Here is a 27,276-nt window from a genome sequence, read left to right as displayed (position 1 = left end):
GGGTGCTGCTTTTTAAACTATACACAGAGCTTGGGGAAAACATCTTCTGAGGCCAACTCAAGCTTTATAAACGTATTACAATGTCATGTACTGCATTAACTAACTAAATCATATTCAGTGTTCATAATGAAGGAACAGGTGGTATTTACATTTTTTCCAAGTGTCTGTATTTTCAGTTTCTGTTGTGGAGAAAAGCTTTAGCCTTAATTATTTTTGGTTTCAGCTTATCTAGCAGGTGTAGAGAGAATATTTTCTTTATTTGGACTAGTTATTCAAAACCGAGAAACCAATGGGAGTTGAAAAAGCAAGAAAGTTAGTTTTACTCTTTCATCTATGAATAAAAACAGGTGTAGGGTAACTGTTGTTCTCTGAGATGTGGGTGCAGACATGTATTGCATTCTGGTATGTGCATGCCCAGCACACTGAAGCTTTAGAGAACTTTGCTTAACCGTACCACTGGGAACTCCACTCACATCCACTGGTCCTCATAGCCCCTCTCATGGCTATTTAAGGGTGGCACCACCCTGACTCCCCTGAGTTTCTTCGCACCAGAATCTTAAGATGGAAGACTCCAAGCAGAGAGGATAGGTCCTGGAATAAACCTCTGCACCTATATCTTGAACAATTGTTACAGCACAGGTAAACCATTTTTTTCCTTTTTCAAGCAGTTGCAGATGTGTATTCCACTCAGGTGACTCAAGTAACGAATGGAAGTGTAGCTCAGAGTCTTCTTAAATTCTTGCTAGAACTGCCTGTCCAAATTCTGTGTCTGATCTAGATGCTGTCGTAATAGCATAATGCTTCGTAAAAATGTGTGTGGAAGACCAGGTAGTGGCCCTGCAAAAGTCCAATATAGAAAAGTCACTAAGAAGCACAACAAACGGCGCTTGATCCCTTGTCAAATGAACCACCAGTCTCTGTGGCCATGGAGGTCTGGACTGAGTTACCCCATATGCTGTGGTAATTCATCTGGAAACAGCGTGTGCAGAAATCACCAAGGAATGAAGTCACTGCTCATCTGCATTTGAGATAGGCTTAGGAAAAAATACAGGTAACTATATGGTTTGGTTAAGGTGAAAGTGTGACACCACTTCAGACAAAAACTTAGGATACCTGGTCTTCGAAAAACTGATCAGATACAGAGGCTGTGCCATGAAGGCCTGCAAATCAGTAGCCCTCCTTGTAGAAGTTATGGCAACAAGAAAAGCTGTCTTTTGGCACAGTAGAGACACAGCAAGTGGCTAGGGGCTCAAACAGAGGACCCATGAGGGCAGCCAGTACAGTATCGAGGTCCCACAAAGGAATCTATTCTTTTACAAGTGGAAAGAGGTGGACCTTTCAGAAATCTAACTACAATGCAATTGAAAAATACCAGCTTCCCTTGGATCAGAGGATATAATGTTAAGATCATTGCTAAGTGGACCCTCAACAAGCTGAGCGACAGACTTGAGAACTTAAGATGCAACAGGTAATCCAAAATGTCTTGAATACATACTAGCGTTGGCTGAATTCTGACCAAACCAAAAAACACTTCCCACTTAGCCAAATAGGTAGCCCTAGTAGAAAGTTTTCTACTATTAAGCAGTACTTGCCGCACTGCTTGCAAATATTGTTCTTCCTGCTCATCTAACCATGCAGCATACATGCCATCAGGTACAGACTGCTCAGCATTGGATACCATATCTGACGGTGGCATTGTGTCAGCAGGTCAGGAATGAGGAAAATAAATCTGTGAAGGCTGGAAAACTAGCACTGTCTCGGTCAAGCTGGTGCAATGAGTATCATCTTGGCATGATCCAGCTCCAGCATGAGAATCATCTAGGGAATGAGTGGGGAAGAAGGCATACATCAGTGCCAATCTGCAATTCAAATGGAAGGGGTCAGTTAATAAGGCTGGACTGAAACCTGCTCAGGAGCAAAAACTGACTACACTTCTTGTCTTTGACAGCACGCCACTCTTCAGAGATTCTGGGAAAAGTTCCTGCTGAGGTGATCAGCCAAGTGACACTGAGCATCTGGCAAGTGAGCAGCTGTGAGAATGTCGTCTTCCCTGATACACAATTGCCAAAACTTCATTGCTTCCTGACAAAGTTGGCTGTTGTGGGCTTCTCCATGCTTGTTCACATGATACATTGCGGTGGTATTGTTGGTGAGGATATGAACCACTGTGCCCTTGATCTGTGTCCAAAAGACATGGCACTCATTGCAAATGGCTTGAAGCTTCAGGATGTTTATATGAAGAGATGCTTCCTGTTCTGTCCACAAACCTCAAACTTTCAATGTTTCCAGATGTTCTCGCCAACCTATTGTGTAGGATGGTCAAAGGGAACACCTTCACAAACACTGATCTGATTTGTCCACCACTGCAGGGTCTCCAGAGTTGCTGGTGGCACTCACACAAGGCTGTCCAAAGACTAACAATTCAGGTGATAGGCAACTTCAACCACAACTAAAGAGGATGAAGGCACAATCTTGCATGCTGGAGCCACATGGCATAGTAATAGGATTGCCAACCCTCCATGATTGTTCTGGAGTCTCCAGGAATTATAAGCTTTAATTAAAGATTATGTCATATGATGAAATCTCCAGGAATTCATCCAACCAAAGTTGGCAACTCTCAGGCACACATGGACTGTAGCTGAAGCATGAGACTGAAGGTACAAATAGGTGATTAATTGTTCTGAATTGTCTTGAGGGAGAAAGGTCCTCACACTCGTAGAGTCTAGTAGGGTCCAATTAACTTGATTTTTTGTGTTGGAATTAAACGTTGACTTTTCTTTGATTAAAATCAGCCCCAGATCTAACATGAGCTGGACATGATGGAGGACTTGATCTTCTGATTTGCCCTTCATTAGCCAATTGTCTAGGTACAGGAAAACATGGGCTTGGGCATCAAAAGTAGCAGTGCTCCCCTTTCCTCAGTGCTGACAGGGAACTTCCTCTATGGCTTCCAAAGCACAGAGAGTCTGGATCTGCTGAACGAACAGTGACTCACAAGAGTTGTCCCTGAAAAGAAAGGAGATAGGTGGGTGGGAAAGAGGTATGGACAGGAATTGGACGGCATAACCTGAACTCACAGTGCTTAGGATCAACTTGTGATTGGCTATTGCTTCCCAATCACTGAAAAAACAGGAGAGGCTGTCCAGATACAATCAAGAAGATCTCACGTAGAATGCTGCCTTCAATAGGAGAGTCAAATTAACTGCTTGCCCAAAGCTGGTAGAGGATGATCTGGCTGGTTGACATTAGAATGACAAGGCCTTCTCCTTTGCGACTGATGTCTTTTCCTGGAGAAGTCCTGCTCTCTATCTCGATAAGCCGAATGCTGGAAGTACCACTGGAAATGTAGTCGGTAATGTTGCTACTATTGTTGCTGACTCCCCGAGTGACATCTCTATCGCTGAGGTATACACTCCCAATGAACCTAAAGTAGTTTGAGAGTCTTTTTTTTTTTTTTTTTTTTAAGAGTGTAATGTCTCTCCAGTTTTCTCTGAAAACAAAAACCAATCCATCAATTGGTAAATCCTCCATGCTTGGTTGGGCCTCAGGGGCTATGCCAGAGTTCCATAACCACAAAGCTCTTCTCATTATTTCAGCTGAGGCCATAATATTGGAGGCATCCGCCATATCCAGTGCTGATTGTAGAGATGTCTTAGTGATTAGACAGCCTTCCTCAATGCAAACATTAAACTCTTCTCTGGAGGATTCTGGTAATTTATCTGTACATTTGTACATAGTCTCCCAATTTACAAATCATACTTTGATAGTGCCTGCCAGGTTAGTCAGTGGACAGGGGGCAGTTGGGGCGGGGGGCAGTCAGGGAGCAGGGAGGCAGTTGGGGCGGAGGTCCTGGGGGCAGTCAGGCAACAGGGAGCAGTTGGATGGGGTGGAGGTTTTGGGGAGGTTAGGGGTCAAGGAACAGGAGGGGTTGGATAGGGCATGGGAGTCCTTGGGGGCCTGTCAGGGGCAGGGGTGTGGATAGGTTGGGGCAGTCAGGGTACGGGGGGGGGGGTTGGATCGGGGGTGGGATCCCGGGGGACAGTTTGGGGAGGGGGGTCCCAGGAGGGGGCAGTCGGGATGGGAAGTGGGAGGGGGCGAATAGGGGGCAGGGGCCAGGCTGTTTGGGGGGCACAGCCTTCCCTACCAAGTCCTCCATACAGTTTCGCACCCAATGTGGCCCTCATGCCAAAAAGTTTGCCCATCCCTGTTTTAGACTATGTCTTTCAGCACTGACTTAAATCTCCCTTCACTATCTGTCATTTACGGCCATTACAACCAAAGAGTTAAGGGCTGGATGTGAGAAGAAGCACTCAAAACCCTGCATAGGGACATAATACCATTTGTCAGCGCACTTCGCTGTGGGCAGTAAGAAAACTGGGGTATGCCAACGTGCTTCATTTACAGGAAGACCTACTCTCTGGAACTGAACACTGGAGAATATCTACTCATGTATGGGTATTGTCCTGAAAAAACTGCCTGAATGCCCAAAGTTGTATTCATTCACCTTAGAAGATCTTGATACGACTTAAAATCCTCAGGCACAGGAGGGGAGGAACCTGGTAGAGTGGAACTGTCCTATGAACAAGATGAAAAGGACAGTGGGGCCAGTGGGCTCTGTTGGGATCCTGCTTACTCCTGCTCAGATGAATCAGCTCAGAGAGCGCCATCTCAGTATGCATCTCCAGCCTAGTTGGGTCAGGAGGCGAGACAGGAAGAGGGTTTGATGATCATGCCCTGGAATGACTGCATGAATGCCATGGAGGAAATAGACATGGCATTGGGGGCCAGTAGGAACTAGGCTATGAACCCCTAACTCTATTGCAAAAATGGTACCGATCCTGGTACTAATCATGATCCCCTAAAGATCTTGAAGACTTTCGAGCTTGGTATATGGATGAAGAAAAAGTGGAAGCTGACTCTGAACTTGAACGCAAGGAACCCTCCAAACAATCCAAAGGGGATGGAAGAGCCATGCCTGGTGGAGCCATCACATGTCCTGACTGACTCATCGGCACAGTATATGGGCACAGAAGAAGGCAGAGCAGTCAGTGCCTTGAATATTGGCAGTGTCATTAAGGCAGCACTAACACTCAATACTGGAATAGACATTGGTATCAAAGTAGACGCATGTACTGCATTCGTAGCTCCAGCCCGTATCAGACCTGTAGAAGCCAACATTGTCTCTGAGGGCTGAAGATGGAATCAGTATACAAGAGTTCCCTCAGTGCCAACAAGGAGAGTGGTCTTGTCTCTGCAGCCTGATTCTTAAATGGTGCCAGAGACAACACTTGCAACAGCCTGTATTCTGAGGCAACCAACCCAGACGGTCCAAAGATCACAGCCACAGCTGAAGACTCCTGTATCACAGGTGAGTCCAGCACAGAAAGGCAGAGTAAATCTGCAGGTGCTTGAAAAGCCTGTGGAGTCAGTATGGTCAGTGTTGAGACCCACGTTGTTGGTACCAGATTCAACAGCCGCTCTACTAATGGTACCAAGTCGACAATACGGTGCTGTAAACGATCTTACCATAACACTGGAGAGTGGGTAAAGTGCCCTGCTCTATCCTGTGTACTCAAGGAAACCTGGTTGCGGCCAGCACCCCACTTAGAAAAGGATAAAGAATCTCCCTGAACCTTAGAATGACTATGGTCAGTTTTATAAGTCTTCTTTCTCAGGGGATGAGAGGAAAGGTAACAGTCTCTTCTCCTCCTTGGAGAAGAGTCTCAGCAGCACCAAAGGCCTCTAAGAGGCCAGATGATCTGGTTCTGGAACCATAATGGGCCTCATGGCTTGCTCTATCAGGGGCTGCTTTAGGCGCAAGTCTCTAGTTACAGTGTCCTCTTTGTGAAAGACTTGCATATGGAGTATTTAAATATGCCCCTTCCTCAGGCACAAAAAGCAATGAGTATGGGGATCGTTATTGGTTATGGCTACCCCACATGAGACATGCTTCTTGCAACTTGGAGAAGGCACTGCACCAGGCAAAAACAAAACTATTAATCTAACTAATTGAACACTAAGGGTATTACTACTAATTATATACAACCCTCCCCCCCCGAAAACTCTGAGTTAACACCACAAGTGAGAGGTAAATACCACACAGAATGCTCCAACTCAAGCCAGGAAGGAACTGAGTGGGGTCGATATGGCATTGGACTTAAATAGCCTTGGGAAGGGCTACAAGGGCCAAAGGGTACTGCTAAGCAAAGTTCTCTGGCTTTGGTTTGCTGGGCATGTGCACACCTGAGTGGAATAGATGTCTGTAGATACATGAAGAAGAAGAGGATACCTACTAATTCTTAAAACATGGAAGATACGGGGTCAGACTTTAAGAGGTATATAGGTGCCTATAGATATAAATAGGTGCTTAGAGTGATTTTCAAATTTTCAAACTGGGAGTTAGTTTCCTAACCTACTTAGGCTCTTTCGAAAATTGCATCTCTTTGCAACTTCAGGCATCTATATACCTTTGAAAATTTGGCACATGCTATCCAAAAAAAAAAAAAAAAAAAAGTCAATTCACTGGCTAGAATTAAATTTCCTTTATTTAATTAATCAGTTTTAAATGCAAAATGTTTTGATGAATGTAGTGAGGCGGTGTGGTTCCCTGCCGCCCCAGAGAGAGACAAGTCCTGCTGGACACCAGAGTTGGCGGAGCCAGGGAGCTCTGAGCCCGCCTTCCAGATGGTCAGGCGTTGCCCTGGAAGTATAAAGGCCCGTCCTCAGAGCTCACAGGGAGAGCAGCTGCTGGGGAGGCCAGACGCCTCCGGTCTAGCTCGCGATTGGGAAACCCCACCGGCCTGCGGTAAATCCAAGGACTGGCCCGACCTTCCCTGCGCCAGCTACTAGGAGGAGGTGCTGAGTCTGCCCCTTGCCAGCTATCCCAAGGAACCCATGGTGCTGGTCCTCCAAGGACACTCCCCGACCCATGTACTCAAGAGTGGGAGTCTGGAAGTAGCCCGGAGGCAGCCGACCTAATCTGGCCGCAGCACTGCAAAAACCCATGTCAGTGTGTTGTGGACAGACGCAGCAGAGTGGGTCTGCTGCTGCTGCTAGGGCCCCAGGCTGGGACACAGTGGAGTGGGAGAGCCTGACTCACCATTGCCCCGCCCTGACCTAGGCTTGCTACTACATACTGTTGTTGCTCAGCGCCTGCCTGAGGGCCTGAGCACCTGACTCACCATTGCCTCGCCCTGACCTAGGGCCTGGGTTTGCCATTATATGCTGTTAATGCTCAGCCCCTGCCTGAGCGCCTGACTCACCATTGCCCTGCCCTGACCAAGGGCCTGGGCTTGCCATTATAAACTGTTATTGCTCAGCCCCTGCCTGAGGGCCTGAGCACCTGACTCACCAGTGCCCCGCCCTGACCTAGGGCTTGGGCTCACGGTGTTTATTTCTACCTTCACTGAGGCGTAGAGGAAGACTCCCATGGCCGGACTAATTCCCTGCAAGAACTATTCCCAAAGGTAGTCAGGCGGTGTGGTTCCCTGCCACCCCGGAGAGAGACGAGCTCTGGCTAACCTCTCTAAAATTAACTTAATTTTTTTCTTATGTATCCAATTCATTTAAGACAATTTTACTTAACCAATAAAAACTATTTTAAAATGCTGTGCATTTAACTGAATTACAATTTCCATCCAAATGCAGCTTGACACAAATCATGAGTAAAAAATTATCACCTAGTAAACAAGAAATGTGTCATTCACCATTTTATAAAAAAAATGTAAAATTAAGAATCTTAATAAATGTTGAGATATATAATTGCTTAAATAAATGTAAATAGACACAGTGTATCCTCTCTTCAGCAAAAAGTAATATTGTAAAGGCTGGAAATCATTACGTTTAATGATTATACCAAAGAAAATGAACTTGTCTTTAAACTACAAATGCAAAACAAGATTAAAATAAATAATTTAAATTAAGGTTTAATGATTTAAATTATCACGAAAAACGGTAATTTAAATCAGTCCATTCTGTCTTGTAGCTTAGCACACTGAACTCCTCCAGCACGGCATGACTCTCCAGCAACTCTGGATAGTGGGCTTGCTTGGGCAGCCCAGAAGAGCCAGTAGCCCAGTGAGCCAACAAAAAGTTTCCGTTTTGGTTCTTCCAAAATTCATGTTTTTTTCCCTCCTGAAAAAAAAAATCTAAAATTTTTGATTTCTTTCCTTCCAATTAATGACAATTTTTTTTTACTTTAAATTTTTCAAGAGGAAAAGGCTGTTTTCCAGCCAGCTTTGATAAGGACCCCCCACCACATGGGTCAGCATAAGAGTTCAAATTCTTGTCCTTCAGATTCAGAGTACAGACTAACAATTGAGCTAGAGAAACAAGTGTTATCCTCTACATCGGGGTGGGCAAAATTTTTGGCCTGAGGACTACACTGGGGTTCCAAAACTCTATGGAGAGCCAGGTAGGGAAGGCTGTGCCTCCCCAAACAGCCTGCCCCCTCCCACTTCCCGCCCCCTGACTGTCCCCCTCAGAACCTCCAGCCCATCCAACCTGCCCTGTTCCTTGTCCTCTGACCGCCCCCTCCTGGGACCCCTCGCCCCTAACCACCCCCCCGGGACCCCACCCCCATTCAACCTCCCTGCTCCCTGTCCCCCGGGACCCCCTGCCCCTTATCCAACCCTCCCTCTCCCCGCCCCCTTACCATGCCACTCAGAGCGCCAGGACTGGTAGCCGTGCTGCCCAGCCGGAGCCAGCCACGCCACCGCGCAGTCTACAGCACCTGGGCAGGCAGGCGGCTCTTGCAGCCATGCAGCCCGGCAGGAGCTCGCAGCCCAGTCGCCCCAGAGCACTGGCAGCATGGCGAGCTGAGGCTGCAGGGGAGGGGGAACAGCAGGGGAGGGGCCAGGGCCCATTGCTCCTCAGCTGTGGTGGGAGGGATCACTGTACGGGGGGCTGCTCCTCCAACCCCCGTGCATCTGGACCTCCCATATCCAAACAACCCTGCCAAGCCTCACCCGGTACATCCAGAACCCCCCTAGCCCTCCATACCTGAACCCCACCCCACTGAACTTCAGCCCCTGCATCTGGAGCTGCCCTGGACTCAGATCCCCTACCTCTGGGCCCCCACCCTTGCACCCCCACTGAGCTCCCTGCACTCAAATCACGACCCTGATGCCCCACCCCCTGCACCACCCTGAGCCCCCAGATCCAGACCCCCATGCCACTGACCCTCAACTAGTTGCACCCAGAGCCTCCCCCAAGCCCCACTCCCCACAGCATCCAGACCCCCCCCTCCCAACCCCCGCTGAGCCCCAACCACCTTCACCTGGAAGCCCCTGCAGAGTCCCACTGCCCCTGCACCTGGAACACCCTCCCCCCGCAACGGGCCTCTGTGCATCCAGATCCCTGCACACCTAGACCCACCACTGAGCTGCCTGTGCCCAGACTGTCCCACACAGAATCCTCTCACCCCACACCTGGATCTAACCACACTGAGCACCTCCACACTTTGATCCTGCCTGGTTGAGTCTGCCTGCCCCACACCTGGTGCAGGGGGAAGAGCCCAAGGGTGTTTCCTTGTGCTATGTCAGGGTCGGGTGCAGCTTCACCACTGAGTCCGTGTCCTGGGGGTGCAGGAGCTTCAGGGTGATCGCCTACCTTCGTGTGGCCAGTGGCCTGTGCTCCCCACTGCCATGCTGGAGCCTCTGCATTTATTTATTGACAAATAAAACTTGCAGAATTTTAAAATATTGTGCAAAGAATTTTTAATTTTTTGGTGCAGAATGCCCTTAGGAGTACTATAGCAGTCAGTGAGGATAGGGTGACTTTAGATCCCATGGTCTCTTAGCTTCCTGCCCTGTGTACCTTCCCTTGAGTTGAAAGGTATTCTGCAGGGCAGGAGCTCTTCCTCTCTCCAATCACATTCCAGCTTGGCTGTACTACAGAATAGAGGACAAACATGTACACCTAAAAACTTACATTATTTCTACTAAAAATGGCTGTATATAGCATTATAACGCATCCAAGCGGTAGAGGCAAGCTGCAATACGTTTAAATAAAAAAAAGAAAAATTCATGCAATTTACGTATCATTTTGTACTTTGGAATAGCATAACTATGTATTTTACTGTTCATATTCCCCTGTCCTTGCCAGATAGATGCAAGTTGAGATTTCTGTGCACATCGATTTTTGCCCTTTGGGACACAATTTTTTAAACACACAGTAAAGAGACAGCAGAAGCTGTCATCATGACATTCCAAATCTCATGATCCCATGACCTCAGAGTGGTTTTCCTGGACCATATGAAGTAGATTTGTTGAATTTCACCAAATGCGTATTTTTGAGAGTTTGAATAAAGGGTGGCAAAAGGTCATTGTAAGAACAAACATTAGTCCTATGCCTTTAAAACTTTCTTTGCTTCCACAATCACTAACTACCCATGATTTGTATAAATCAAGATAAATATGTTCTAACTACAACAAAAAAAGAGCACCCATCTTTTGCTCTAGGTCCTCGACAGTTTTTTAAAAATACACTAAAATACACATTCTAAATTCCCAAATCAACTCAAAGACATAGTGACAACAAATATAACTAAAATGAATCACTCACCACACACAATCCCCATCACCACTGCCTAGCTCTACCCCGCACTCAATTCTTCACAGGCAAAGGAGAAAATGTGGGCCTTTCAGCACACCCTGAAGGCTAACAAACTCAGACTTCCTTCAGGAAGGAAGTAAATTCCAAAATGCTCTGCCAGCAACCCCTCTCCCTACTATCTAAGAGTACGGTCTGCACATACTGTTGGAGCAAGCCTCCAGCCCAGACAGATTTGGATTAGTGGGACTGACACTAGTGCTCTAAAAATTGCTGTATAGATAGTGCTTTGAAGTTGCAATTCGGGCTCTGCGGTGTAGGGAGGAGGAGGGCTTCAGAGCCCAAGTTCCAGACTGAGCTGCAACTCAAAGCACTGTCTATCCAGCAAATCATGTCAGCCCAAGTTTATTGACCTGATCTGAGAGACTCACTCCAAAATGCTATGTAGATCAACCCAAAGGGCTCCAAGCACAGGTACCTCCACTAATCCTGCCACTGAAGCATCATGTTATAGGGAAAGAGGCAAGGTCTTACACAGGTAGATCCTAGGCCTTTTAGGGCTTACAGGTAAAAAATCAAAATCTTAAAATTAATTCGGAAACCACATGCACAGTGCAGAGCACAGGTTTAATAGGCTCAAGGAAGGAAACATTGCTTAATAAGGGCACTGCTGAATTCTGCATCAGTTGCAGTTTTTGAATAGATTGAAGCTGGCCAACAACTCTTATTAAAACAAAAAGTACTGTCATTCTAAAGTGTTCCTAAGACTTCACAGCCCACAAGATACCATGCTTTAAAAATCACTTATTTCTAGGCATTTCACTTCAGCTGTGATATCAGCTGATCATCAGCAAGCACATCAAAGTTGGCTACCGCATATAACAGGAAGTTAATGTTAAAAATTTTCAGACACTATAAAAAGTTAGTCATCTGCCAGAGCTAGAAACAATCTACCACTAAAATGTTTAAACTGAACAAAATAAATAAAAATAATAGAATGACATTTTATGGTCCAATCTCTTGTCTTTCTAGAGCAGAGGTGGGCAAACTACAGCCTGCGGGCCACATCCGGCCCACAGGACCCTCCTGCCCGGCCCCTGAGATCCTGGCCCTGGAGGCTACTCCCCAGCACCTCCCCTGCTATTCCCCGTCCCCCACAGCCTCACCTCACTGCACCGCTGGCGCAATGCTTAGGGCAGTGAGCTCCTGGGGCAGTGCAGCTGCAGAGCCTGGCCTGACCTGGTGCTCTGAGCTGAGCTGTGCGTGGCGGGCTCCAGCCAGGTCCTCCAGGCAGCGCGGTAAGGGGGCGGAACGGGGGGGTTGGATAGAGGGTAGGGGAGTTGGGGGGAGGGGAGGGTGGTCAGAGGGCAGGGAACAGGGGTGTTGAATGGGGGCAGGGGTCCCGGGGGGGCAGTCAGGAAGGAGGGGGGGTTGGATGGGGTAGCAGGGGGGCAGTCAGGGGACAGGGAGAAGGAGTGGTTGGATGGGGCAGGGGTCCGGGGGGAAGAGGGGGACAATCAGGAATGAGAGGAGGGGTTGGATGGGGTGACGGGGGGCAGTCAGGGTGGGGATTCTGGGGGCAGTCAGGGGACAGGGAGCAGGGTGTGTGTGTGGGGCAGAGGTCCTGGGAGGGCCATCGGGGGGGTTGGATGGGGCAGGAGTCCAGGGGGGTCAGGAGGCAAGAAGAGTGTGTGTGAGTGAGTGTGTGTGGGTGGGTGGGTGGGGGGAATCCAGGGCAGAGACCGGGTCACGCCTGGCTGTTTGGGGAGGCACAGTCTCCCCTAACCGGCCCTCCATACAATTTCTGAAACCTGATGCAGCCCTCAGGCCAAAAAGTTTGCCCGGCCCTGTTCTAGGGTTATAAATCCATGCTTTATTCCAATGGAATGTGGAGACGCCAATCTTTTCAACAGTATATTCATGGTCAGTCCTCATTGTGCAGATGCTATTTCATCTAATAATCATCACTGGTCCCTGAACCAAGCAGTGCTTTTTTGGAACTGGTCCAGAACTAACCACAGAATAAATTATGGATCAATGTAATTTTCCATCTGTTTGCCTTTGACAATATGTATAGAACAATACTCAGAGTTTATAGAGTGATCAACAACTAAAAAATGAAAGATCGAAAAAAAATTTCATTCAACTTTGAATATGAAAGTACACAAATTCTGCCTGATATAAAAGTTTGCCATAAGTGAAATCCAACCTTTTGACAACAGAAATCCAGCTTCACTAAATGCCAACTTGTAAGTGACCAATAAAGGAGACTACCACAACTATGAATGAGTTAATAGAACGGTACCAATATTTCCAAGTCAAATGTGGAACGGTCATGAATTTGCAGGAACTAGACTACAGGCATTGAAGCTTAAAAAAAGGTTCACATTTGAATGACCCAGTTCCCTCCCGTGGGGAATTTCTTTATTACAGACCTACAGACAAGTTCTGGTTCATGCACTGTTACACGTATTTGCACCATTTCACCCAAAGAAGGATTAAGTCTGGGTTCTGATGCAATATCAGAATTCTTGTCTCAGTAACCATGCCAATCAAACTATAAAAAGCAAGGGTGTTCTCAATAACTGAGCAGGGGTGCTGGAACAATTCTATAGTGGGGTGCTGAGAGCCATTGAACCAAACTGTAAACCCTGTATATAATGGAAACCACTTTAAGCCCGGCAGTGCGGCAGCACCCCCAGAACCCCTAGTTCCAGCACCTATGTAACTGAGTGGGAATTACAGAAGGTAATGTACTACAGCACCACATGCCAGTCTCAGAGACAGAAGTTAAAAGGACCAAAAAATCCCTCTAATTATCACTTTTCCGGTTCAATGAGAGAACCCAGCTAAAATGCACTTTCTTCTCTTTCTGATAAAGCAAGCAAAAATGGCTTCTGCTGAACTGGGCTGATCCTCTGCATCACATATAAGAGTTTCAGACTGTTTGGGACACTAAAGAAATGCCATGCAACTTCCACCAGGCTTAAAACAACCACCATTCCCTCGAACCAGAATTGTGATGTTTGTTTTTATCCAAACAGACAGAGAAAAATGTTCCCAGAAGATTCTATGTGCAGTTCAGATAAAAATGTAGGCAAACCACTACTATACTGGTTCACAAACATCAAGAAAAGTCTGAGTGCTACAATTTACACAACTGTATTTTTGAAGCTGTTACTGAGACGGGGAGGCCTCTTTCTAGTTTCCACCAGACTGCAAAGTTGTATCTACATTAGAATGTACCCAGCATACCTAGCTCCTCAAGACAAAAGAAAAATATAGTTTATTCAATAGTTATGGCTTATTTCCAAAACATACTAGTAACTGGATTAACATATTAGCTGATGATCCTTCTAGCAACTATAAATGGAAATTCATGCAAGTATTTTTCAAAGGTCTAACAAGACTAAACCAGTTGACACCTACCACTCTCCACAGTGCACAGCCTTTAACACTCCTACAGCAGCTGTAGTCTGTCGTTCAAAACCTTGTCCTATGTGATCTGCATGGGCTCGTGTCCTGTCTTCAAAGAGCATTTCACGGGGCTCACTAGTTCGAGGTAGGTATTGCAGGTTTTTTATTTCATTGGTAGTTCTGTTTAAAAAAAATAATAAAAAAAAACCAACTAAAAACCTAACACTCCCCCATGCTCAAGTTTATAGATTTCTACATTCAACACGATCCATGTCTTCCTCCAGCATGCACATATATTAGAATAAGAACATCTTGGCCAGATTACAGGATGATTAAAGTACAAAAGTAATTTAGGGAACATTCATGAAATGCTAAAAGTAATAATATGTGCATTCAAATTCATTTGTTTACATTTCTACTGAACAATTTGAGTGTTGTATATTACAGCTCTGTTCCACATTTCAGCACTGGAAAGGAAAAAGGTCTGCAAGACTACTCGTTAGACATGTTAGAGTAAAAGGAGAAAACACCAGTGAGGTGGAACAGATCCTCTATGATCATTCTATGGCTAGTCTAAGGCTGATAGTGAGAGACCATATCACATTAGGCGGACATCTGAGATTCTACAAACTAGGGGAACCACCTGGAAAATATTTGGATGGGAAATCCACAAGGAAAATCTACATGCTAAAAGAAGTTATGTTTGATTCTGTAGGTAGCACTCTTCGTTTTGAGTCATTATCTAAATCAGTACCCCAATATGATGTTATGGTGACTTTCTACTGTTAGAGGTCCCATCTTTCAGATGAGACAGAAGTCTTTGTCACTTGTAGTTTTTAAAGGTCCGATGGCACTTAAAGGTCCATAAGCACTTAAGAATAGGGGAGTTAATACCAGTATCCTGGCCAAATTTAAATTTGAGTAACTGTGTGGTGCCTACTTAAAATTTGCCCTGCAGCATTCATATGGATATAGCATTCTTCACTTTTTCCCCAAAACACGTTTAATTTTGCTTTATGCTGTTACCTCAAGGTAGCTGCATTTTAGGGAGAGTGAAGAAAAGATGGTCTGGTTTGTAAAATTACTATTTTAGTATTCATTACAAAAGCCCAGAGGCTCCAGTCAGGATTGGCACATCATTATGCTAGGTGGTGTACAAATGCTTACAAAAAACACATTTCCTTCCTAGAAGAACTTAAAAACTAAGAAGTGATTTTGTTTCTTCTTTGGGGGTAAAAAGCTACATAAACATAAGATTTATGCTATAATAGAGCAACAGCCATTGGGATAAGTGGAATAAGGGACAGGTTAAGACAACTAACCAGATAACTCACCAAGCTAAGAATCTCAACATACCTTTTCCTTTTGAAAGGTGACTTTGGCATGTCAGCCACAGGGATCATCTGTTCTCCTGGACGTACCCACATGATGGGACCATCATCGCTATCTTTACGACTTTCTAATTTTAGACTAGAGAGCGTCCCCCACGGCAATGTACACTAATGGGAAATATAACAATCCACATTTTGATGAGAGTTATTTTCAAATACATTTTAAAAAAAGAGTTATTTGGTAAAATAAAAAAAAAAGTTAACAGATCTGGTAAATAAATGAATGTAGGCAAGTGTGATGACTTGGGGAAACAGTCTGTACAATTTATGAATTCTAAACAATTCAGAAGATTACAAACTCTCTGTATCTATCTTTACCAAGATGAAAACTCCATCCTGAATACAGGGACTAAACAGTCTTCTCTGTTGCCCCTCTACCTCCATGCTGGACTGAAGTTCCAATGGGTAGTGGCACAGGACTGACAACAGAGGGTCATTAACTCGAAATGGTCCTTTAGTCTAATACAAAAATCCTAGGTAACAGATTGGCTTCCACTTAGAAGAACGGGTTTCTCAGCAAACAGACTGCCTGGCAATGAAGTCACTTGGCAAAGGGGTCCATGATCACCTGTTGAGGTCGATCCAGCAGTCACCTGATTAAGGGACTGAAAGGTGATAAAAGGATTCACAAGGGAAGACTGAGGGAGACCCACAGGAAGTTTGGTTGGGAAAGGGGACAGTCTGGCCAAGGTCACAGGAAGCAAGCTGGGAGGGGCGGGGACGCAAGAGAGCTCCATGGTTCAGAACCCAAGCCATGCACTGCAAACAGAAGGACTCTGGATGGCCCCAGACAACCCTGACCCTAGCCCAAAGAATGCTCTGGAAGGGGCAGGTAACCTAGACAAGGAATGCATGTAGGGTTTGTTATTTTTTGTGTAGATATGTATATTTCTTGTGTTATTAAAGAAAGAGCAGTAGTAGTTCAGAATCTTGTGCAATCTTGTCTGTGTGTATTAAGCACATGCCCCCCTGAAGAGATAAACCAGAAGGCCAAACCTTCAGGTGGAGTTCAGGTAAAGGGTGTTATTAAGTTCTGAGGAAGCCTGAGGAGCCAGCACTAGTTCCAGGGACAGGACAGTAGTCCACATGGTCAAAGTTCTCAGGAGTGGGTGCCAGGGAGAAGATCTGCATCCTGAGTATGTGTCAAGGACAGCAACTGGATTCTGTTCAGATCTCGAGGCTTAAAAACCCTGAAAACTCAATGGCTGGATGCCTTAACAGGAGCTGGTGAATGGCCAACATGGGTGTTCAACCAGACCTGTGAGACAATAAGTATTACAGTTCTTTCACTTTAATATAGAGCAGTGGTTTTCAACCTTTTTTTAATTTGTGGACCCCTAAAAAATTTCAAATGGAGGTACAGACCCCTTTGAAAATTTTAGACATAGTCTGCAGATCCCCAGGGGTGGACCACAGGTTGAAAACCACTGATATATAGTATTTGGAAGAATATCTCCCCTTTCCCGTCTTTCCCTTACTTTTAAGAAAGGTGAATCTTCCAACATATCAAGGAACTCTGGAAAGTAATCTCCCACTTCCTCATCCACTGCTCCAACCAAGCTGATCTGTCTCATTGGGCCAGCTCTATATGTACCATGGGAGTATGTTCTTTTTACCTAAAAGAAGAATATGAAAGTCAATTACGAGTTACATTGAGTTCATTAGGACTCAACAAAAGTTTACAAATCAATGCCATGTGCACATCCTGTCTTTCTGTCTTCTCTAAAACATGTGACTAACATTAATACTCTATACAGTCCTTATTAAACAGTATTAACAACTGTATTATATACTATCAATTATTAAAAAAGAAACCATTATTTTGAAAAAAACAGCTGGCTGAAGTAGCAGGTAGCTCGAATGTAAAACTCATTTACTACATTTGAAAACATGTATTTAAAATACAAAAGAATAAAGAGAGAAGATATTTCTGGCAAGTTGCAAGATTCACAGTTATGTAAAGTTAAGACAGAATTTAACAGGATGTTAAATATTCATTACTATGCACATCCAAACAAGCAGCAAGATGTTTTGAGTGATGCTCCTTTTACAGAAAGAGGATGGAAAGTTGAAGTTATGATTTCATGACAGCTGGCTAGAAAGAGTCCCGAAAAAAAGCAGAACAGGCAGACAGAAACAGGCAATAGAAGTAAAATCAATATGAAGCAGGGGAAAGCTAGAGAGAGTGTAACAGTATAAAGGAGGTGAACCTATTGAAAGAAAGAAGATTAAACAAACCATCTTAAAACCTGAAAAAGGGCAAAGAAGTGAGTCCAAGGCCATGTCTACATGGATACTGTCAAGAAAGTTAAGGCAAATCAACCAAATGTGTGTAAGTTAAAGCACATTAAACCCCCAGGTGGATTTTCTCGTTCAGGAGTAAAGTGGCCTAAAGCACGTCTACACTTGAAACTTATCATGGGTTTTGTGTATCTGCGTTATGTGATCTGCAAAAAGTGTTTCACAAGCAGTGCACACACATCACATTGTTATCCTGTGATTAAGGTACTTTTGCCCCATATCATTGCACCCATACGGCACTGTGATGTTTCGAAATCAGCAACCAGCATTCTGGGCAGACATCCCAGGGTACACTGCTCTGCCACTGTGTTCTGTGCATTCTGGGATTTTTCATGCTGAGCACTCAGATACTTATTGGAAGGCAACAGAATTCTGGAGTTTAGTGTCAAATTAAATTCCCATGATTCCTCATTTCATCCTATCATGCATTAGGGTTTTCAGAGCCATCCAGTGCCATTTTCAAACCACTGTCATGCAACATGCAGCATACATTGTGATCACTACAATCCACACTGTGATGAACATAAACAAGCTGCTTTAACATCTAAAGTTGGGCAGTGACTTCAGAACTGGGATGATAAGGCCACCAGAGGAGGAGAAGGCTGAAATCAAGCCGACACTTCCATAACTTTTCCTGGAGCAGCTTCCCTTGGTGGAGCACCCCTTTGGAGAGTGGCCAACAAGTATTGACTGGTGGGAAAGTATAGCACTGCAGATTGGGTATGAGCATGAGTGGCAGCAGAATTTCAGGATGTCAAAAGCCACTTTCTTAGAAAGCTGTGTAGAGTTCGCATAGGGGCTACAGCAGAAGAATACCTATGTAAGAACTGCCCTCGGCATAGAGAGGAGTGTTGCCATCACCATCTGAAAGCTTGCCAACCCTACTACCTACAACCGGTCAGTAGCTAGCCAGTTCATTGTTGGTAGATCAGCTATCTGGGCTGTTGAAAGAGGTGTGCAATATTATCGAGAAGGTTCTATCCCACCGTATCTTAAGACTGGACAATGCACAGGAAATTAATTGGTTTGTATTGTTGGAGTTCCCAACTTATACTGGAGCCACTGATGGGTCCCACATGCCAATTCTTAACCCTCCGTATCAGGCCTTAGAGGCTATCAACAGAAAAGTCCCCCCCCCCCCCACCCCCATGGTGCTGCAAGGCCTGTTTCATCACCATGGAAAGTTCACCAGTATTGATGTGGGGTGGTCTACAAAGGTCCATGATACCAGGATCTTCAGAAAGTCTAGAATGTTTTCTCCATTGACCAACGGAACTTTTGCATCAACAGTATCAATGGACCTTGTTGGCAATGCCATTCCACCACTCATTCTGGGAGACTTGGCTTACCCTTTGCTTGCCTGGCTTAGCAACAGGTGGCCAGACTTGGCAAATGTTTTGAACAGCCAGATTGGAGGCCTCTGCAAAAAGATGTAACTACTCTAGGGCACAGAGCAAGAGATGCAGTGTGTTCATACTTCGAGTTTAGATGCCATTTGTAAAAAATGCACATACTTTTGCATAAGGCACTGATCAGCATTACTGAATATGTCTTCTTGAATATGTCTACTGGTGCAAGGACTTAATCATACTTTGTGTGTATATTACCACATTTCTTGTTGAGTTTTTAAGATATTGTGAGAACTGTTGCATTATAATGCTTGAAATGTAGATGGGGGTTTATGTATTTATTGTGCATGCGTGGATATTGTGATCATGATGCTGCACATTTGAATGAATCCATTCATGATGATTGAGTCTTGCATCAAACACATTTTCAATATTTCAATAGGAATGAATACACCAAATTGAACATTGTGAGCAGTAAAAATAATATATTCAAATTCATAAAGCTGTGCAAATTCAGGTTTGAAGACCATGTGCTCCAGGAGGTTTCTTTACCTCTCCATTACCTGTGTCGGATGTGCTACCCATTTCTCTGACCTTCCCACCCTCTCACTCCCCCTCCCCGTGGGTGCTATAGGGAAAGAGAGGACAATGGACAAATTATTGTCCAAACTGTAGTCTCCATGCCAACATAGATAAAATGTTGCTTTTTCATTGATTTTGAAATTCCATTCCCATAGGCTCTTCCCAGTCCTCAATGAGGTTGGAGATGGTAAGATGTTTGCAGTCTTCCCCCTTTGTATAGGGTCCCTTGAGCCTGTGGTGTGAGGGGATAGCGAGAGGAGGTGTCTGTTCTGCCAGTTTGGGATTCAGGATAGTATATTCCAGGTGGACTATGAGTGATGGGGAAGTGGCTAGCTAAAGGGGGTACTTGCTAATAACTGAATGTGTTCCTCCGCAGCTTGCTGACAGAATAGCAGTAGGTCTGGGAGTGAGGGGAGCAGTGGCAGACTAGTAATTGCACATGTACTTCTGCAGGCTGTTCATACTTTGGAGGAAGTTACCCTGATGCACATCCCCAAAAGAGAGAAAAGGATTTGTTGAGAAGATATTGAACAAATTTGAAAGATATGCTATGCTGGTGTTTGCTAGGATAATTCCCCTAGAGTTGGTGCAGAAGTGGAAGGGAAACAAGCTCTATGGGCAGTGCTGAGATAGCTGCATTGCTCTGCAATCTCCCTGCCAAATCAGAGCACTGTTCGTGCCTTAAATTGATATTTAACATCCATGATCAGCATAAAGTGCACTGCAAAATTAACAGAACTCTGAAACAAAATAATTCATGTCCCTTTTAGTTAAATGTCTTAAAATCTTTCTATGAAAATGTCTGTACCATGATTTGGGCAAGGTAACATAACTCGCATTCACTCAAAAATGAGGACATTCACGAAACTGTGGACCATGATTTTGTTTCTTCTTTGTATTTGATGCCTTTCTTCAAATAGTCTCGTGGGTTAACCAGGCAGTGTTGCCATTATGTAAGAGAAAAGGGATTGGGGAGGCAGCAGAGAAACCAATAAGCACCATCATAAGGAGGTGTGGGACAGTACATGGCAAGCTTAAGCAGCACTTGTGTTTTTGCTTATAGAAAAAAGGCATGGAGAGTTTGTACAGTCTCTGGTATGGCCATCACTGAGTAGCAGGTGTGGGGCAGGCAGAGAGAAGTTAGACCAACATTGTGGTACCCTTTACAGTACCTGGAAATAAACTGTTCAAACCCCTCACACTCCTGCCTTAAAGTGTTATTGAAACACGTCATTCCACACTCACTAGAATTGGTCCCCTCCACAATTTGGATCTGTGCCTGTGGTTTAGATTGATCCTCCAGCTGTGATTTGGGATGCTCCTGAATCTCTGCAGCTGTGTCTGCCCTAGAGTTCACTGGATAGATTAGATCCTGGTTTGGAGGATCAGTCAGAAAGTCCATGCTATGGCTGAGTAGTGCAATCTCTAGCAAACATGGTCCAGCTCCTCATAGTACCAGTACACTGTGCTAGCTTTCCCTGAGGTCCCATAGTACTTAGCAGTTCTATACTCCAGCTGGAGCTCCTTTGCCTTGATGATGATGGAGTCTCACATCAGTGATAACATATGAAGAATCACCAAACATTATAGGTGAACTTGTGCCTTACTGCAACACTGGAGAGTGTCACAGTTGTGCCCCCATCTTGCATTTGTCAGGATAGCCGCTTTTACACCTGTGCTGAACAACTGCTGTTCAGATGTGCCTGATCACACACCTCTCCCTAGAGGGCAATGAAGTCCGCAATCTCAGCACAGGACCACAGTAAAGAATGAGGATGACTGATCAATAATCAGGAGCATGACAGAGGTTTGTGAACTCCACAGCAGCTGGAATTACGGAAGACAGAACCTGGTTGTGTGCCAGCATTTAAAACAGGCAGGTGATATTTGGTCAGGATGTCCCTTGAGCAGCGGCGGGCACACAAGTAAACAGAAAGGATGAGCAGATAGCCAGCAAAGTGTGGTATACCAGCAGGATGACTTAGCAGTTGTGCAACCATTGTTTTGGGATGAAGATGCACTCATACCTACTTTGCTGAAAGTAAACTCCTCCTGCATCTCAGTGAACCCATCTTCAAAGTGGGTTTAACAATACACATGAAAATGCCAGATGATTTGCAACAACAGCAAGAAACGCTTGTGGATACAAGGCATTTAACAAAAAAAATAAATTAATCCACAACAAATTTCAAGCACAGACAAGCCCTCAGTTCACTGTAGCTTAATCCTCCACAAAAGAGGTTTAAGCTACAGCAAACTAAGGCCACTTTACTCTTGAATGACAGCATAAAAAGGGGATTTAACACACCTTGCACAATGTGTATTAACGTCACACCTTTAGCTGATTTGTATTAACTTCCTGAGTGTCCCCATATAGACAAACCCACTGGGGGCAGATAGAGACCAGAACATGAGATTCCACCCCAGGGTAGAGAGAAGCTTTCAGATCCAGAACTTTTGGGTGGGTGACTGGTGGGAGTTTATTTGTTACAAGTTTTTTTTTCTTCCTCCTACATTTCCTATCAATCAAAAACACTCAATTAGAAGCGATGACTGGAGTAAATGATCTTCCCAAAGAGATTTATACTTTTATATTTTAAAGATTTACATTTCAGTCAATGGTTTTCAGTAATTCTCTTTTCCCCTTTTCCTCTCTGCTCCCTATCATAAAAGCATAAAATTATTCAAATTCAAACTAACATTCAGAAGGTATTAATGAGGTTTCTAGTTTTTACTTTATAGACAACCATTGACAGACTATACTTTTATAGAAGTTATGCAATAGGAAAGGAAATAGCAAGTATTGGACTCTGAAGGGGAGAGAAGTTAAAGAATCAACATTAAGAGAAAAAAGTCTTCATTAGCAGACACGCTGCTCAACAATTAAACAATAAATAAGAAAGAAACTCATAATGAAAGCAGACTACCCAGTAAGAACAGTATTCAAAGGGGCATAAAGGGTTAGCATGACTTACAAGGAACCAGAAAAAAACACAGCATTCATTGCTTCATGAACACTTAATTTTACTGCATACATGCGCAAACTCACACACAATGTTGCTGCATGTTATATGAACAAACAATACTTAGGCATAGAACAAGACAAAGACTGAGGAGCACTGTTAAGTAGGGAACCAGAACCACAAACTTTAAGAGGAACCAAATCCTGGAGTGAAAGACCTATTGGTATTAAACAAAACTTGATCACATCAAAACAAATGAGAAAGTAGATGGATTAGAACACAGAGTAGCCAAAGAGGGACATCTCATGGCGTATCATCTACCATGATCCTACATTCAGAGTAAAAGGAAAAAAGGAAAAACAGAGTAGAAAATAGTTAATTATACACAACTCACTCGCATCTAAACAGACTATTAGATTTATAAGAACAAGGACAGAAGAGAACCAGCAGAAGCAATCCCACAAAATAACACTAAATAAGCCATACTGCAGAGTTGAATATCTTGCTCTTCCTAGAAATTAGACTTGTCTAACAAGTGTGTTCCAGACCGGTAGAAGGAACCTAGTCTTCAGAACACCTGCTGATCACTGAGTGACAAATGAGTGGAGGCTTAAATGAGACCTTCGAATCACCAAATGTTTATATAAACCAAAAATTTATGCTAGTAAAGTTAGAAGGAGATGGACTCAAATTTTTTTTATGATGTACCCAAAGTAATCCACAGCTTTAACTAAATGGTACAGTCTCACACATCAGGGAGAGTAGATTATGCAAGCACTGGGTTGAAAGAGGGGTAAATGGACACAGTGGACAGCACAGAGGATGTGAGAGAGTTTATCAAGGTTTTTAAAAAAAAAAAATCTGGCAAACATTCCTTTATTGTGAATTTATGCCATTAAATAGCTACAGAAACATAATGTTTGAAAGTTTAATACCTGACACATTCACCTTTTTAATTCAAGTATTAAAATGAAAGATTTAATCTACAAAGGGAAAACAATCAGAAAGTCTTAGGAAACAATAAGGAAGTTGTTACTGTTAGAAGCCTGGATGATAGGGAGAATAGATGGAGAGGTTAACTGGTTTTTGGAGAGAGGGGTGGCTGGAGGACAGAATCAACTGTCCCTGGATACTGAAGGGAACAGGTGAAGTTGTGAAGTGTAAATGGATTTAGTTGCCAGAAACTAGAAATTTCTGGAAGGTGGGTAGGGATCCAATGATAGTTCTATATAAAGATGGCTAACTCATCATATTCTTCAGTCTTCACTCAGTGTTGTATTAACTGAGTGATTACGCCTCATTCTAATTGTAATAAACATGAAAGCTGCTGACTGTAGGTCTGGCTTGACATGACTAACTGGACATACTAAATAAAACAAATTCCTAAAAGGTCAAAAAAGCCAATGTCTGTTACCTATTAGTACAAATCCAAAGCAAAAATATGCCACACTTCAAGGACTATATTTACTAAATACAGTGTTGCAGGCAAAATGAACTACATTAAAAAATAAATGCAAAAAACCCCCAACTTAAAGCCACCAAAAAATTAGCTAAAAATGTGTCACTTCAAAAAAGTTTTTGCACAAATAAACACTGCAAAGTTCAGAGGGAATTAAACAGTAGAGGAATGTGAAAATGTTAAAGTAAAAGCACTAAAGAGGACATTAAATTGTTAAAGACGAGAATTCTTGGTTTAATAATGAAACCCAGTTATAGTACACCTCTACCCCAATATAACACTGTCCTCGGGAGCCAAAAAATCTTACCATGTTATAGGTGAAACCGCGTTATATCGAACTTGCTTTGATCCACCGGAGCGCGCAGCGCCCTGCCCCCCCCCCAAGTGCTGCTTTACCGTGTTACATCAGGTCGTGTTATATCGGAGTAGAGGTGTAGTATAACTCAGTGCAATCACTTTTGTGGAAACCCTTAGTAATAAAACAAATTGTGCAAAGGAGAGGTCAGGTGATGACAATTAGCACCACTATGTTTTTTCCCCATTAGAAGTGTTCATAGCCATTCTGGAGGAAATGGGCTCTTCCTGATGAATGTGTCTATAAATAATCAATTGTAAATGACACTGCAAGTACACAGTGACTATTTGATTTGAATTACTAGACTATGGACTTTTTTGTCAAAGTCACGAGAAAGGAAATAGAGATTTCTATATGGTTTGACTGCTTCTACTTCTTAAATAAAGAAATGAAGCCCAACCAGTGCCATCCAAATTCTGTTTTCCTTTAACAGGTTATTAATTATGAATAATAAAACTACTTTAAATGGTGCAGTGGCCATTCAAAACACAAAACCTCCAACCATTCAAATTTCTATCCAGAAGATTTAATTAACTGTGGCATAAAATAAATATTACTAAGGGAATAAAAAAAACTGTATGGTGGAGTTTTGTAAATAAAAGAGACTAAAATGCCTGAAATTGGAAACAGGTCCAAATAGTTTAGAGCTAAGACCTACTAAAAATACTGAACAAAAATGTTCTGTTTACTTGTGTCATTGTTACTAAATTTCACCAATGTGAGGTTACCTAAAAAACTGTGCCCGCTAAGATTTGGTAACATAGTTAAAAATCATTAAAAACTTTCTACACAAAGATGTACAGAATGTGTAAGACTGCCAAGATAGGGAGCAACTACACCAAAATAAACTTAATAAAACAGGCACGGAACTGGACTGTTTGAAATTAGTATCAGAGTAATAGCCGCGTTAGTCTGTATCTGCAAAAAGAAAAGGAGGACTTGGGGCACCTTAGAGACTAACAAATTTATTTGAGCATAAGCTTTTGTGAGCTACAGTTCACTTCATCGGATGCATTCAGTGGAAAATACAGTGGGGAGATTTATATACACAGAGAACATGAAACAATGGGTGTTGCCATACACACTGTAAGGAGAGAGTGATCAGGTAAGATGCGCTATTACCAGCAGGCAAGCGGGGAGCGGGGGTGTTGGGGGGGGGAGGGAAAGAAACCTTTTGTAGTGATAATCAAGGTGGGCCATTTCCAGCAGTTGACAAGAAGGCCTGAGGAACAGCTGGGGGTGGGGGTGGGGGTGGGGGTGGGGGAATAAACATGGGGAAATAGTTTTACTTTGTGTAATGACCCATCCACTTCCAGTCTTTATTCAAGCCTAAGTTAATTGTATCCAGTTCGCAAATTAATTCCAATTCAGCAGTCTCTCCTGCTGGTAATAGCTCATCTTACCTGATCACTCTCGTTAGAGTGTGTATGGTAACACCCATTGTTTCATGTTCTCTGTGAATATAAATCTCCCCACTGTATTTTCCACTGAATGCATCCGCTGAAGTGAGCTGTAGCTCACGAAAGCTTATGCTCAAATAAATTTGTTAGTCTCTAAGGTGCCACAAGTCCTCCTTTTCTTTTTGTGAAATTAGTATATTATCCTGAAACCAAGCTAACAAATATGCTGTGAAAACATAATCAAGCATTTCAATAAAAAATAGCACCAAAAGTACTGCATCCATAAACAAAACCAAGAGCTCATTAATAAAGCTTTGTTATTCTTATAAAATACATGTTATAACTGCTTTTCAGGAAGTATGGAATTAAGACAATGTGTCCTAATAACGTGTAGAATACACACTACACAAAGTAAAAGCTGCCTTAATAGCGAGCAAACAAACCTTGACCTCTTATCACCACAAAAAAAGTTAAAAATGTAATACAAAAAAAAACAAAAAACACCAGTTGGTACAGAATAATTTTTTTTTAAGTCCAATACCATAAAGTTAAACGTAAAACCACTGAAGCCCATACAGCGTAAAAAAAACATTGTTTTCTCTCCTCGAATACTGTTCCAAGACAATACAAGGTCTGGAAAGCCTCAGACTTGTCCTGATGTTCACCCGTGCAGGTGTAATGTCTCACAGACAGGAGCAGCCAGCATGTGGGTTTACTCTGGGGGAACAGTCTCTAAACTACACAGTACAGTTGAGACACTGGGATGCTGGTAAAGTAAAAACTGCCTATGCTATTAACAAGAATTGTGTGGTGGCTAAAAAAGACCATTTCTGGCATGACCCCAAGGAGTGTTATTTTATTTAGCCTATGTTCTGTTTCACACCTACATTTCCTATGGTAATGCATATTTTAAAATAGTTATACCAATTTTATAATTAATAAAAGCAAAATTAAAATAAAAAAATGCTTTGAATACAAAGCAAGCTTGCAATGTAAAATTATACCCAAGTAGGCTATATCAGAGGAGATTAGTTTACACCCCCGGATAGTACTTTAAGACTACTATTAATAGTAATTCAAATAATTACAACTACTATAATCTTCAAAATGTGTTGCTAAATAGTATACTTTAAAAAAGAACAAAAAACAAAAATACAAATAAAACAAATGCTAATATTAAAAAGAAAAACAAAAGCAGTGGAATGTAACCCTGGCTTGACACGAGTTATTGGACACGGGTGAGGCCTCATTTCTTGGGAGACAGGATTAGAGAAGTAAATGGATCAGCAGGCTGGAAACAGAATGTCTTTACTAACTGAGGTCTGGTCTACACCAGATAATTAGGTCAGCATAACTATGTGGCTCAGTGATGTGAAAAATCCACACCCCTGAACAGCATAGTTAAGCCAACCCGATTTTCTAGTATAGACAGCGCCAAATTGATGGAAGAACTCTTCTGCCCACCTAGCTATCGCCTCTTGGCGAAGCGGATTACCTGTACCAATAGG

At 43.3% G+C, this 27,276-nt stretch overlaps 1 protein-coding gene across 2 annotated transcripts in view; it reads right to left on the bottom strand.

Annotated features, from left to right (window-relative positions):
• The window catches only part of RSBN1L (round spermatid basic protein 1 like), a 94,521-nt gene that overhangs the window by 9,110 nt on the left and 58,135 nt on the right, over positions 1–27,276 (bottom strand). For both annotated transcript variants that reach the window (XM_084616658.1, XM_084616659.1), the window contains 3 exons: positions 16,838–16,975; positions 15,325–15,467; positions 13,981–14,148 (listed from right to left, as the gene is read on the bottom strand). In XM_084616658.1, the coding sequence (XP_084472784.1) occupies positions 13,981–14,148; positions 15,325–15,467; positions 16,838–16,975 (449 nt within the window). The remainder of the gene's footprint in view (positions 1–13,980; positions 14,149–15,324; positions 15,468–16,837; positions 16,976–27,276) is intronic.

Source organism: Lepidochelys olivacea, assembly GCF_965140295.1.
Source record: "Lepidochelys olivacea isolate rLepOli2 genome assembly, chromosome: 1".
Lineage (NCBI taxonomy): Eukaryota > Metazoa > Chordata > Testudines > Cheloniidae > Lepidochelys > Lepidochelys olivacea.
This window is presented reverse-complemented; position numbering and strand designations above follow the sequence as displayed.